This window comes from Podarcis raffonei, chromosome 7 (assembly GCF_027172205.1).
Source record: "Podarcis raffonei isolate rPodRaf1 chromosome 7, rPodRaf1.pri, whole genome shotgun sequence".
Classification (NCBI taxonomy): Eukaryota; Metazoa; Chordata; class Lepidosauria; order Squamata; family Lacertidae; genus Podarcis; species Podarcis raffonei.
In genome coordinates, this window is record NC_070608.1 from 75,153,724 (window position 1) to 75,166,510 (window position 12,787).

At 44.2% G+C, this 12,787-nt stretch overlaps 1 protein-coding gene across 5 annotated transcripts in view; it reads left to right on the plus strand.

Annotated features, from left to right (window-relative positions):
* The window catches only part of CDH18 (cadherin 18), a 625,894-nt gene that overhangs the window by 476,617 nt on the left and 136,490 nt on the right, over positions 1-12,787 (plus strand). For all 5 annotated transcript variants that reach the window (XM_053397117.1, XM_053397113.1, XM_053397118.1 and 2 more), the window contains one exon: positions 12,428-12,722. In XM_053397117.1, the coding sequence (XP_053253092.1) occupies positions 12,428-12,722 (295 nt within the window). The remainder of the gene's footprint in view (positions 1-12,427; positions 12,723-12,787) is intronic.

A 12,787-nucleotide genomic window follows, 5' to 3' on the forward strand; every position in this document is an offset into this window, starting at 1 on the left:
TGCAGATCAGGGCCAAGTACACAGATAATTCTGGGAGAGAAAGGGATCTCGTTTTGTTTTTTGTCTTTTTAAATAACTTCTTTATTCAAAATTGAAACAAAACATATTATCCAGAAACATATCATCCTTATCTTCCCCCCATTTTTCCTTCCTCCCCCTCCCTCCCCCACAGAACCCCCCCACCTCCACCCCCCCGACTTCCCTCAGATCCAGTCTTTGATTTCTCTAAAAATGCTGTTTTCTGCATGTTACATACTTTGTAAAGGATTCCCATTCTTCTTTAAAGTCACAGTTATCCTTGTCCCGTAGCTTGTATGTCAGTTTTGCCAGTTCTGCATAGTCCATCAATTTTTCTTGCCATGATTCTTTAGTTCGGGTTTCTTCAGTCTTCCATCCTTGTGCTATTAAAACTCTCGCGGCCATTGTCACATACATGAAGATGTTTTTCAGCTTTTTTGGCAGATCTTTCCCTACAATCCCTAATAAAAATGCTTCAGGTTTTTAAACAAATGTTAAATGGAACATTTTCTTCAATTCGTTGTATATCATTTCCCAATTTTTTTAAATTACCTTACAATCCCACCACATATGATAAAATGTCCCCTCCTTTTCCAACATATATTTGAACTACTTTTGTACATTTCCCCTAACTGCACTGGTGTTGTGTACCATCTGTGGGATCTCATTTTGTTTGACATGTTTTAACACATGGCTGCTTTTGCTCTTTGTGCTCAGAAGGTTGTCCACAGTTTGAATTAAAGGTAACCAACATTGTTGATCACTTAATATCAAACTCCATGCTCTTAGATGTTATTTTGAAGCCTCTTACTTATGCGTCAGCATGTCCTAGCTATTACTCAGGCTCCTCCAAAGTACCAGGAATGGATGGACTTTAAATGAGTAAATCTTGAGACAGAAACTGATGCTTGCCTGCTATTGTGTTAGACACCAAAGCAAATACTATCTCTGCTCTGTCTTCCTAGACAGTTTCTATCAAATCATTTGCTGTGCACTCAAAAATCTCATTCACCAGATGGGTCAATTGCAATTTTGTTTTTCTGTTTGCCGGCTGAACTGAGGAAATAGTTTCTTCTCAATTTATAGTCCCTGTTATAGGTAAAAGAAAGTTATTGCCTATGAGACAACCCATATCTGCATCATATATATCATTAAAATAGGCTATGGAATTTGGAAGCCATAGTTGGGTCATGTTCCTCATCTTTAAAGGGGAAGAAAATCTGAAGAGCCTGTTCCAGCCATTTTTAATGCCCCTTTTTTCTATAGAAAAAAGCAAACACTTCTGAGGTGCAGGGGGAGTGGCTTCAAGTGTTAGTGTTTGGGATTAGTTATAAATGTATTCTTATGGGGTCAAAATATCATCCAGTTGCTCCCCAGCTCTGGACTGCCAAACTGCCAACCTATGAGGGTAAATGTCACCTATGCAGTTATGGAGAAAGGCCGCCATTGCTGGAATTTCCTCCAATTAAGCAACATGGAGGAGCTTTCATGAAGTTTGGTTCTAGGGCATAGGACTAGATTGGTCCATAGGATGTCTTAAAGGAACATTGGGAAATAAAATACCATTGCTCACTTATGAGTCAGTCAATAAAATCATTGACCATTGCATTCTGCTTCCACATTTGTCATGTTGCTTTAAAGTGCTGTTAAATTTGTGAGGGAGGCCTATCCTTTGAACATGGTCCCAGATCAGAGAGCAGTGATGGAGAGCCTCTGAACCATGGGTCTAATTCAGCCTGGCGGGGGTTTTAATTTGGTCCCAATAGCATTTTTCCCAAGCCATGCCTGCCTGCCCTATACCTAATGTTGCATATATGACAGCAGGATTGAGGCAGGTAAAAATGTGGCTTCTGCTTGAAAGGGTGGCTTGCAGGTGTCACCTGTCAGCTATGGTTGGCAGGTATCACTGCCAGCATCTGCCAACACCAAAGCCTTGCCCACATGATTTGATTTCACACCACCTACAGAAAGGAAACAGGATTGTAGATGCTACCATTCAACTGTCCAGCAGAAACTAGAAACCTTTGAGCCCTCCCTCCCCCAATTTGGTTTTATGCTGTGCAGGCAAAGGAATTTGCTGCAGCTGATGTCAGGGTGACACTTATCATAATGGCCCATGGGGGCTGGAGGAGATCAGGAGCTGGCCCACCTGCTGGATCCATTCCCCTACTCCTGTCAAAGTATAGTAAACTACTGTATTATGTTTAATATTCAAGTTCAGTGTGCTAACACCCAGTCTCCCAATCACCTGAACATTAGCCACCTGGTCATTCATTCATGCTCATGCTACTTGCATTTTTATTAGCAGGACCCCATGAATAATTTTGCCATGTGGCTTTATTACCGGAATCCTAAGACATTCCATTCTCATCCTAAGATTCATTTTAAAAAATGGGGAAATCAGGTGTTTGAATTACACTGATTGTCAAAGGCAGGGAAACCTAGTTTAAAGGAGGGAAAGCTCTTTCATACATTAAGGGAGCAATCCTCTAACGAGATCCACCAGCATTAGAGGGTTAGGCTTCAACAGATCTTTGGCTCAGCCACAAGGTTCCTCGACTCAGCCAGAAATACACCAGCCAGTTTGCCCTCCTCATCCTGGCTCAGCCTGGACCCAGCCAACTGAGACAAGGCTGGTTGGATTCTAAACTGGTATAAGCCCTGAGAAATGGGTGTGGTATGGTGGGGCCCTGAGGCTGGTTCCTAACTCTGTTCAACTCAGTCACAAGACCTATCAACTTGGCATAAGTTAAACTAGCAAGAAGGGTGGTGTAATTCAGTTTTAGAGGCCTGTTCTGCATCTAACACACTTAGGCCATCTCAGCCAGAAGTATTCCCACTGCTGAACCAAGTTTGGCTCTGGTGTAACTTAAAGGTAAAGGTACCCCTGCCCGTACGGGCCAGTCTTGACAGACTCTGGGGTTGTGCGCCCATCTCACTCAAGAGGCCGAGGGCCAGCGCTGTCCGGAGACACTTCCGGGTCACGTGGCCAGCATGACAAAGCTGCATCTGGCGAGCCAGCGCAGCACACGGAAACGCCGTTTACCTTCCCGCCAGTAAGCGGTCCCTATTTATCTACTTGCACCTGGGGGTGCTTTCGAACTGCTAGGTTGGCAGGCGCTGGGACCGAGCAACGGGAGCGCACCCCGCCGCGGGGATTCGAACCGCCGACCTTTCGATCGGCAAGCCCTAGGCGCTGAGGCTTTTACCCACAGCGCCACCCGCGTCCCCTTGGTGTAACTTAGCATCACTTTAACTTCCATTGGCTTGTTTTAAGACAGATTCTATCTTGTGTATAGGATTGTTCCCTAGGTGCAGGTAAAGGGGGGGAGCAAGACAAAGACAAATGGACTAGGAGTGAGGAGGGTTCCCCCCCTCCTGTGCATAACTGGGAGTCCATGACTTTGCCCAACTTGCAAAGGAAAAAGAAACCAGAGTTTCTAAGGCAGCAGTGCAGTTCCAGATCTGCATATACAAGGACCACCATTTGCAAGCCACTGAAGAAGAGAACTGAACCAAAACCTGAGGGGTTTTATCTAAGTTTCTTAGCGCTACCAAGCTGGATATCCATTGTGTATATTGTGTATTATTTATCTTGCTTAGTAGTGTGCCTCTCATGGCTTTCTGCTGCTGTTTCAGTGCATTAGCATTTTTATAAAATTACATGCTATGTCTACTGTACATAAATAGTTCACATAACTGGCTTGATTACATTCATGTGGCGAGTAGCAAAATGGGAGCATATCCTTGCAATTTCAAGCATTAGTCTATATTGCCTCCTTTTCCTTTATTATGTTTCTAGGATGTTGACGCAGGCACTTGCCAGGAGTCATGTTACATAGGCAAGGATTGAAGCTGGCCTGAATGTGCCTGTCTGAATCCTCATTCTCTAAAGCTAATCCTGTCTTTTGTGGAGCATAAGCCCACATTAAGGGCTGCCATATGGCAGGAGATCAAAGACCTGCAGTAACCTTGGGATTTCTGCTCCTTGGGTGAGCTGGGCTTGAGGAGTTGTGCGGGTTTTGAGATAGACCCCTGAATAACCTTCCTGCAGGATGATTAATACAGTGGCAGAAGCAGGTGACTTGAGGGATGCTATGATTTTGCCTTGAACAGAATGATTCTGTGCCCCCTGTTCTTTTTTCCTTTTCCCTGCTTTAAAAGGAGATGAAAGGATGATCAGAATCCAAAATAGTGGAACAAAAGAAGAAAGGAAAAATTAGGGACATTGAAACTCTGCCGATCACTAAATGAAATAGGTAATCAGGCCCAAGCAGCTTGTGACTTACTGTCATCTAGTTGACCTACCTAGCTCTAAAAAGGTAAAGGACCCCTGACAGTTAAGTCCAGTCGCGAATGACTCTGAGGTAGCGGCGCTCATCTCGCTTTACTGGTCGAGGGAGCCGACGTTTGTCCACAGACAGTTTTTCCAGGTCATGTGGCCAGCATGACTAAGCTGCTTCTGGCAAAACCAGAGCAGCACACGGAAACACTGTTTACCTTCCCGCCGGAGCAGTACCTATTTATCTACTTGCACTTCGACATGCTTTTGAACTGCTAGGTTGGCAGGAGCTGGGACCGAGCAATGGGAGCTCACCCTGTCACGGGGAGTCAAACCGCTGACCTTCCGATCGGCAAGCTCTAGGCTCAGTGGTTTAGACCACAGCGCCACCTCTACCAACTATCTATTTATCTACTGTAGCCTATGGCTTCTTACACTCACTACAGATGCTCCAAGTGTCCCTGTTTTCGTGGGACAGTCCCAGATTTACAGAAGCTGCCCCAGTTTCTGATTTGACCCCAGAATTTCTTGCTTTTCCTTAGGACATTCCTATTTTCATTACAGAAATGTTGGAGGGTATGGAGTTATGTGACCCCACCAAGCCAAGGAGATAAGTAACTATGCAACCCTTAGAAGACATCTGAAGGCAGACCCATATAAGGAAGTTTTAAAATGTTTGATGTTTTATTATGTTTTTATATCTGTTGGAAGCCACCCAGAGTGACTGGGGCAACCCAGTCAGAAGGGTGGGGTAAAAATAATAGAATTGTTGTTGTTGTTGTTGTTGTTGTGGAATAGGGCATCTATATTTTCATTGGATAAATGTTGGACGGTATGTCACTAGGGGAGGGGGAGCAAAGCCAGAGCATTCTGCACATTTATGGAAAGCCATTAATCATGGCTTACCGTGACATGCATACCAGCCCAGCCCAGGAAATACTGAACTAAAATGACTTTGCATAACACAGTTTCATATGAACCTTCCTCCAACCCCCTGGTTATGGTCCCAGGTAGATTATCAGAACAGGAGGTTTATAGAGCTGCGGGGAGGCCGTTTTTAGTTTGGTTATTCACATGTTGTGCAGATCTGCTTATGGACCCTCTTATATGATTGCTAGGCTGCATTTTGCTTGCAGACCAGAGTTAAATCAGCTCACTGTTTCCCTTCTCTCCCAAGGCCATACAGTAATTGCCTGAGAGTTTCTCCCCCTTTCTATCCTGTTTATTTTATATATTGGTTCTCGTTCATTTCCCAAGCCATTTCCAGGTCAGCTTTCCTGCTCTTAGCATTATGTGCTAGCTCCTTTCCACAGGGACATCGGCACGCGCATTAGTCACAATGCAGTCTATGGGATTTAATTGCCTCAGATGCAACTTAGTCTTGCAAAACTAATCTGGCTTTAGCCAGATTAACCTGTTTACATTAATATCTAAAGCCCTGCGGAATTGAATGGCGGCATTACTACTTGCACTTTAGCCGTGTCTCTTTGTTCCGGCTGGATTCTGAGGAAATTAGAAATTAGCTTCAGGACGTAATGACAGAAGCACGGCAACTGGGGGTGGTGCGAAATGTTTTCTTTCTTATTGTGGCTATTAATTCATATATTCCAGCAGAGTGAGTGCTCTCATCTTTAATGTGTGAATTTAGGAATGGAAATAAAGCTCATCATCTACAAATTTAAATGCTTGGCTTTTAAATGTTGTAGCCGAGTGCATAGTAATCAGGTTATCTGCTAATACCTGAGGACAGCTTTCCTTGCCAGATGTTTCAGACTACAACTCTGATCACCCCTGACTGGCTGGGGCTGATGGGAACTATAGTCCAAAACACCTGGAAAGCACCAGGTTAGGGGAGGCAGCTTTAGGGAGCTGGTAACTCTATGGTCTCTCCAAATTCAGAGGTAATGTCCTGTGCTGATCCAGTTCCACATTCTTCCTACCCTTGAGGGTCTCCCCACCATCTGGATGGGTGCATTGGAGTTCTCTTCTCTGGGTGGCCTCCCTGCTGACAGATGTCACCAGATGAAAACAAGACCGGGCAAAGGAACAGATCCAAATCCATCATGGCGGATTGGGGGTTTGGATTGCTCTGCCCAGTAGTCTCTGGCCCTCTCTGAATTTTGAGTGCATTTGTCACAAGGATTTCAAACCTGATTAGCCCATGATTAAAAACCCAACAATTTCCCCACCGACCTGAAAGCATCTCTGTGCTTCGCATCACTCCCTCCTGGCTCAGGTTCCTGCTTTATTTTGGAGAAATTCCTCATAAGGAGTTTGTGCTGGATGTAAACAAACAATAGCTTCAGCTATAAAAGCCTCACTATGTTTCGTTATATTAAGAGCCATTGCATTTCATGAATTCCCCCAGCAATGGAGGGGGGAAACTAATTGGACCCAAGGAAGAAGAAGAAAAACCCAGGAACATTCTGCAAAATACAAAGAGCACTTGGCTTTGTTTCTCCTGTCCAGGTTAGTCATGCGCTAAAGAAAAGGGGCAGTTAAAGACTGAAGAGCCATCATAAATCATTCTGAAGTCAAACTGTTATTAGATATGTCAAAAACTGAAGCTCTCTGAGTTGATAAAAGGGGACACCTCAGATTTTGTTTTCTTCGAAGCTATTATTTTCCAGTTTCTTGCTATTTTAGACCAGGTAAATTTTCAGACAAATAAGGACAAAGGCAGACTATTGGTGTATATGTCCCAAAAGTATGTGTGTTCTAGAAAAGCATTTGTGTAATTTAATTGGTGACTAACTAAAATAGTCTGTTTCATTCTTATTCACTACAGTGCTGAGAATGTTTATTCAGAAGTAAGTCCCACTGAGTTCAGTAGGGCTTCCTCCCAAGTAATTGTGCATAGAGTTGCAGCCTTATTTAATGCTTGGATTCTGATTCAGGTCATTTAATGAAAAATGATTTATAGTCACCAGAATCATGCTCTGGATGTGCCCTGGGGGGTTGGCCTGCCTCCTAGAATTCTGGTGTGGTTTTTTTGTTTGTTTGTTTTTTTGAACAGGCAACAGCCTACTTCATCTCCGATGCCATAGCATAAGTTTCTTCTAAAATCTCTTCAGTTTTGGACATGGTTGGTGAGGACCACATAGCTTACAAAAAGATATTCTTGATAAATAGTGTCAACCAGTACCCCCTCCTGGATGGAAATGGTTACATAAAAATGTAAGCACTAGCAAAAATAATTGGTGCTATGTAATTGGTGTGGGACACGGGTGGCACTATGGGTTAAACCAGAGAGCCTAGGACTTGCCGATCAGAAGGTTGGCGGTACGAATCCCCACGATGGGGTGAGCTCCTGTTGCTCAGTCCCTGCTCCTGCCAACCTAGCAGTTCGAAAGCACGGCAAAGTTCAAGTAGATAAATAGGTACCGCTCTGATGGGAAGGTAAACGGTGTTTCCGTGCGCTGCTCTGTTTTGCCAGAAGCAGCTTAGTCATGCTGGCCACATGACCCGGAAGCTGTACGCCGGCTCCCTCGGCCTATAAAGCAAGATGAGTGCCACAACCCCAGAGTCGGTCACAACTGGACCTAATGGTCAGGCGTCCCTTTACCTTTACCTTTTACAAATGAGACCCATTTTAGGGGTCATACCCTCCATTATTAACTTTCTGAGAAAGAAAAGAAAATGCAGTTTGGATGTTGATGTATATACAATTACTTTTAAGGACGTGACTATTATTTATTCCGACAGTATTGGCTCATGTGATTAGCATCATGTGAGGGGAAGAGTGAGGCTGTGCCTGACTGTCACACCATTGTAATCTTGCTGCCCCCATCCACTGTGTATGGAAAAATAACACAGGGAGCCCGCTGTATACACTTAGGCTCCCCATGCAACTTGGAACTCGGACCGTGCTGGAGTCCAAATGACTTGAGTATTTTACAGACAAATGGCAGGCTCTTGACTTCTCCCTCCCATGTCAATCTGTGGATAGTAGCAAAGTGGAGGCCACTGAGTGTGGCTCTGCATTCTCCCTGATGCAATTGTTAGAAAAATTAAGGATAACCAAGGGAATAGTGTGTCAATCAGTGGGCCCCTACCATAGATGAGGGTGGAGCATATTCCAGTGTAACTCCAGAAATGGTGTAAAAGAAAAGGTAAAGGTAAAGGACCCCTGGATGGTTAAATCCAGTCAAATGTGACTATGGGGTTGGGGCGCTCATCTCACTTTCAGGCTGAGGGAGCCAGCGTTTGTCCACAGACAGCTTTCTGGGTCATGTGGCCAGCATGACTAAACTGCTTCTGGCACAACAGAACACTGTGACGGAAACCAGAGCGCATGGAAACACCATTTACCTTCCCGCCAGAGTGGTACCTATTTATCTACTTGCACTGGTGTGCTTTCGAAGTGCTAGGTTAGCAGGAGCTGGGACAGAGCAATGGGAACTCACCCCGCCGTGGGGATTTGCACTGCCGACCATCTGATTGGCAAGTCGAGAAGGCTTAGTGGTTTAGAGCACAGCGCCACCCGCGTCCCTAGAACTGGTGTAGCATATATTGAAGTCTGCATGGGCCTTCTCAGACCATATCCATAACACATCTGCTTGCTTGGGTGGCTTTGCTCTTAAACATCTCACAGCCCATTGTTCACCTGTCAAATGGTAGTGATGATGGTGGTGGTCTGTTTGAAAACTTGCATCACCAGCACATGCACACTGAATCCTCAACCATATGGCATGCTGCGGTGGGAGTGGAGTAGCCCAGAAACCAGCTCTGCTGTCACAGCCAGCTTCAGTTGGGTGGAGGACTACCTTCCTAGCACGAGTAGAGCACTGCTCCACAGCTGAAGTGGCAGCAGTCACAACTGTGGAGGCAGGGCTGAAAGGCAATGAGGCTAGAATTGAAACCATAGCTTCCATAATGTGAGGGGTGAGAATAAGCAAAGGAGGAGAAGGTGGTGGGTGCTATCTGGAGTGAACAGAGAGTCCTCACAGAGGGAACATCACACCAAATGACTTCCACAATAGGAAACTCAGAGGGATCTGGAGTCCATAAGTGGGGTGAAATGAAAGGTCCTGGATCAAACCTGCAACTTTGATGTGTACCATGCTGTAACCCAGGTTTCCTCAAACTCGGCCCTCCAGATGTTTTTGGCCTACAACTCCCATGATCCCTAGCTAGCAGGACCAGTGGTCAGGGATGATGGGAACTGTAGTCTCAAAACATCTGGAGAGCCGAGTTTGAGGAAGCCTGCTCTAACCGAATGAGCTAACTGGTGCTTCTTGGGAACACAGAAAGAACAAAGGATTTATCAGAGAGAAATGGAGGAGAGGGAAAAGTGACTGGAGGAATGAATGGTCCAGAGAAAAATAAGAGAAGCAAAATGATTCTTCCAAGGGTAGTCTTCTTCCTACTTACCTGATGTGGGACTGGCGAGTGATAGTGGTGAGCATAGCATAAAGGGATGGTCGGATAGCTAACCAAAGAACAGCTTGTCCACTGGCTCCCCTAAATTCAAGCCCAAGACTCCACCACTTAGGAAACTGAGTGAACCTCTGCCTGTTCTAGGATCAGCTGATGCATTTGCCTGGTAGCCTGAAGGCCCTTGGTGGTTCTGGGGATGGCAAAGTGGTTATAAATCAGAACCCTATTCTGTAACTTGGGTTGGATGGGTAAAGAGACAGTGAAGCATGCTTGTGAGTACCCTTAAAGCAAAATAAATAAATAAATAAAAATGGTCAGAAACTGCTTTGATGTGCCCCCTCACCAGAACCCTTTCAAAGTATACCAGAAAATGGGTTGACTGGCTGTCCATTGTTCTTTTGTGAGGGCAAAGCTGTTGGAATGAATTCATTGAGGTCAAAAAGAGAGAGAAAGCTTTCAAACCATCCTTCCTTTTTGCTTCAGAACATTAGCAGCAGGCTCGTGGGAGCACCACTGGGTCCCAACAAAAATAGCAGAAAGGGTGAAAAATGTGAAAACTTGATAATAGCAACACCTTTGTTGACATTATCTTTCTTCTATTTTACCACCATTGAAAGATAAAATGCTAACCCTTGGATGCAGAGAAGCACTTGAGATGATCATTTTGTTACATAAAAAAAAGTCATACAGAATCTCTTACTGCTTCAGAGTTTGGATACTGTCTTCAGAAATTCAAGAACAAAAATCGGTATATTTTACTGAAGAAAAGTTTATCAGGAGAAAGGAACAGAGGTAGCTCACACACGTTTTTTCAGCGGCTGTTTTACAACTGGAGTGTAAAAAGTACATTCAAAGACAAAAAGTTCTCAGAATCTACAAACCTAAGGCCTGGTGTTTGCTCTTTTTCTCTCTTCCTCTCCCCTATTTAGGTTTTCCATTAGCAGCTACCTGGGCAATTTTAGCATACTTGGGCATTTGCAGCCATGGAATGTAGCAAAGATTTTATTACTCTGACAGATTTCACATCTTAGGCTTTGAGTTAAAACATCACACAAAATTGACACCATTCACCTTTCTCCGGAATGGCAGAGATCCCTTTAGCCCCCGCAGAGAACTGAGGACTTAATACGGCCAACATTTTGTTCTTATCTGGGAAAACTCTTGGCAGGAAAAATGGCACAAAATGGACGTTAAGCAGACCATCAGGATTTATCTTAAATGTACTAAAGTCTTTCTTTTGCCTACTTCTTCTTGTGTCTTTCTAGCCTATCCCCATGTGTCAGAAAGTGTCTAATATCACATATGAACGAGGTCCACATGTTGAAAGGGCCAACCAGGGTGCACCACTGACCCCTCCCCACATAATTTTGTGCTGCTGGAAAAGACTATGCACATGGAAAATGAGGGGCATAGCATTTAAAATCCAGAAGATAGAAGTAATGTCAAAGTGTGGGATCTTCTATTACATGGACAGAATTTTTGTAAGGACAACAACAACAACAAAGTTTCATAATCTATATCAGGGTTTCCCAAACTTGGGTCTCCAGCTGTTTTTGAACTACAACTCCCGTCTTCCCTAGAGCAGGACCAATGCTCAGGAATGGTGGAAATTGTTGTTCAAAAACAGCTGGAGACCAAAGTTTGGGAAACACTGGTCTAGAATAAATCCATGGGTCATTTTAGAACTCAGGATCACAGAAAGAGTTGACTTTAAACAGAGACATCTGCTTCTGACAATTTCTCATTAGTATTACAGTGGTACCTTGGGTTACATACGCTTCAGGTTACACACTCTGCTAACCCAGAAATAGTGCTTCAGGTTAAGAACTTTGCTTCAGGATAAGAACAGAAATCTTGCTCCTGATGGCGCGGTGGCAACAAGAGGCCCCATTAGCTAAAGTGGTGCTTCAGGTTAAGAACAGTTTCAGGTTAAGAACAGACCTCCGGAACGAATTAAGTACGTAACCAGAGGTACCACTGTACTGAACTATATCACTGTTAGTGACCAACAAGTGGGACCCACAATGGAAGGTTTTGGTGTGGCATTCTGCTCTTCAAGATATTATCCTGCCAACTGTGTCGTTTTCCAGGATCTTCCACTTCAACCCCCCTATTTCTGTGATCTTATATTGCCAAGCACCTCCTTTTCTATACAACTCCATGTCTGAACATTGTATCCTTAGAGAGGTGTGGAGAGACATGTGCGTGCTGTTCTCTGGCCCTTCCCAGTTTGTATCTCAGCTGAGCTGAGCTCAAAGCCACCGTGCTTCTCCATCACTCATACAGTTTCAATACAATATGCAGTGTCCGTTGGTAGGGAAGGGACTTGTAAGCTCACGTAAATAATGCTCATCTGTGTCATTGGGATAATTCCCTATTTCTAAAGAGCTCATCTCTTTCATACATCTCTTGAAAGATGTACTGTATGTTTGAAAGATGTATGTATGTCTATACAGGCTATGTGATCTAGCTACTTTGCTTACCTCCTTTTTTTAGCCTAACCTAAGGACAAAACTTAGCCCTGCCAGAGAACTTGCCTTTGTTGTGTTTCTGATGGTCTGACAAATTCATGGGGGTTGCTTTCAGTTCAGGAGGCCCATCCTAGCAAAAATTGGACAGTTCCTACCCTTGAGCAGTGCTGATGGCACAATTGCTTTCCCTCACCAACCAAACAAGCCTGTACAATAATGTAGTATTATACTACATGTATTGCATATTTTCCTTTCTTTTTTTCATTTTCTTTTTCAGCTGCATTCCAATTCTGACAAAGGTGATGGATCAGTCAAATACATCCTTACAGGTGAAGGGGCTGGGACTATCTTTATTATTGATGACACGACGGGAGACATCCATTCAACCAAAAGCCTAGACCGAGAAAAGAAGACCCACTATGTGCTGCATGCGCAAGCCATCGACAGACGGACAAACAAGCCACTTGAACCTGAATCGGAGTTTATCATTAAAGTACAAGACATCAATGACAACGCACCAAAATTTACAGATGGACCTTACATCGTTACCGTGCCAGAGATGTCTGATATGGGTAAGGAGAATAAATGGGGATTTGTGTTACTGTGTGCTTGAATCTGTGGGCTTTCTCCTGTCATT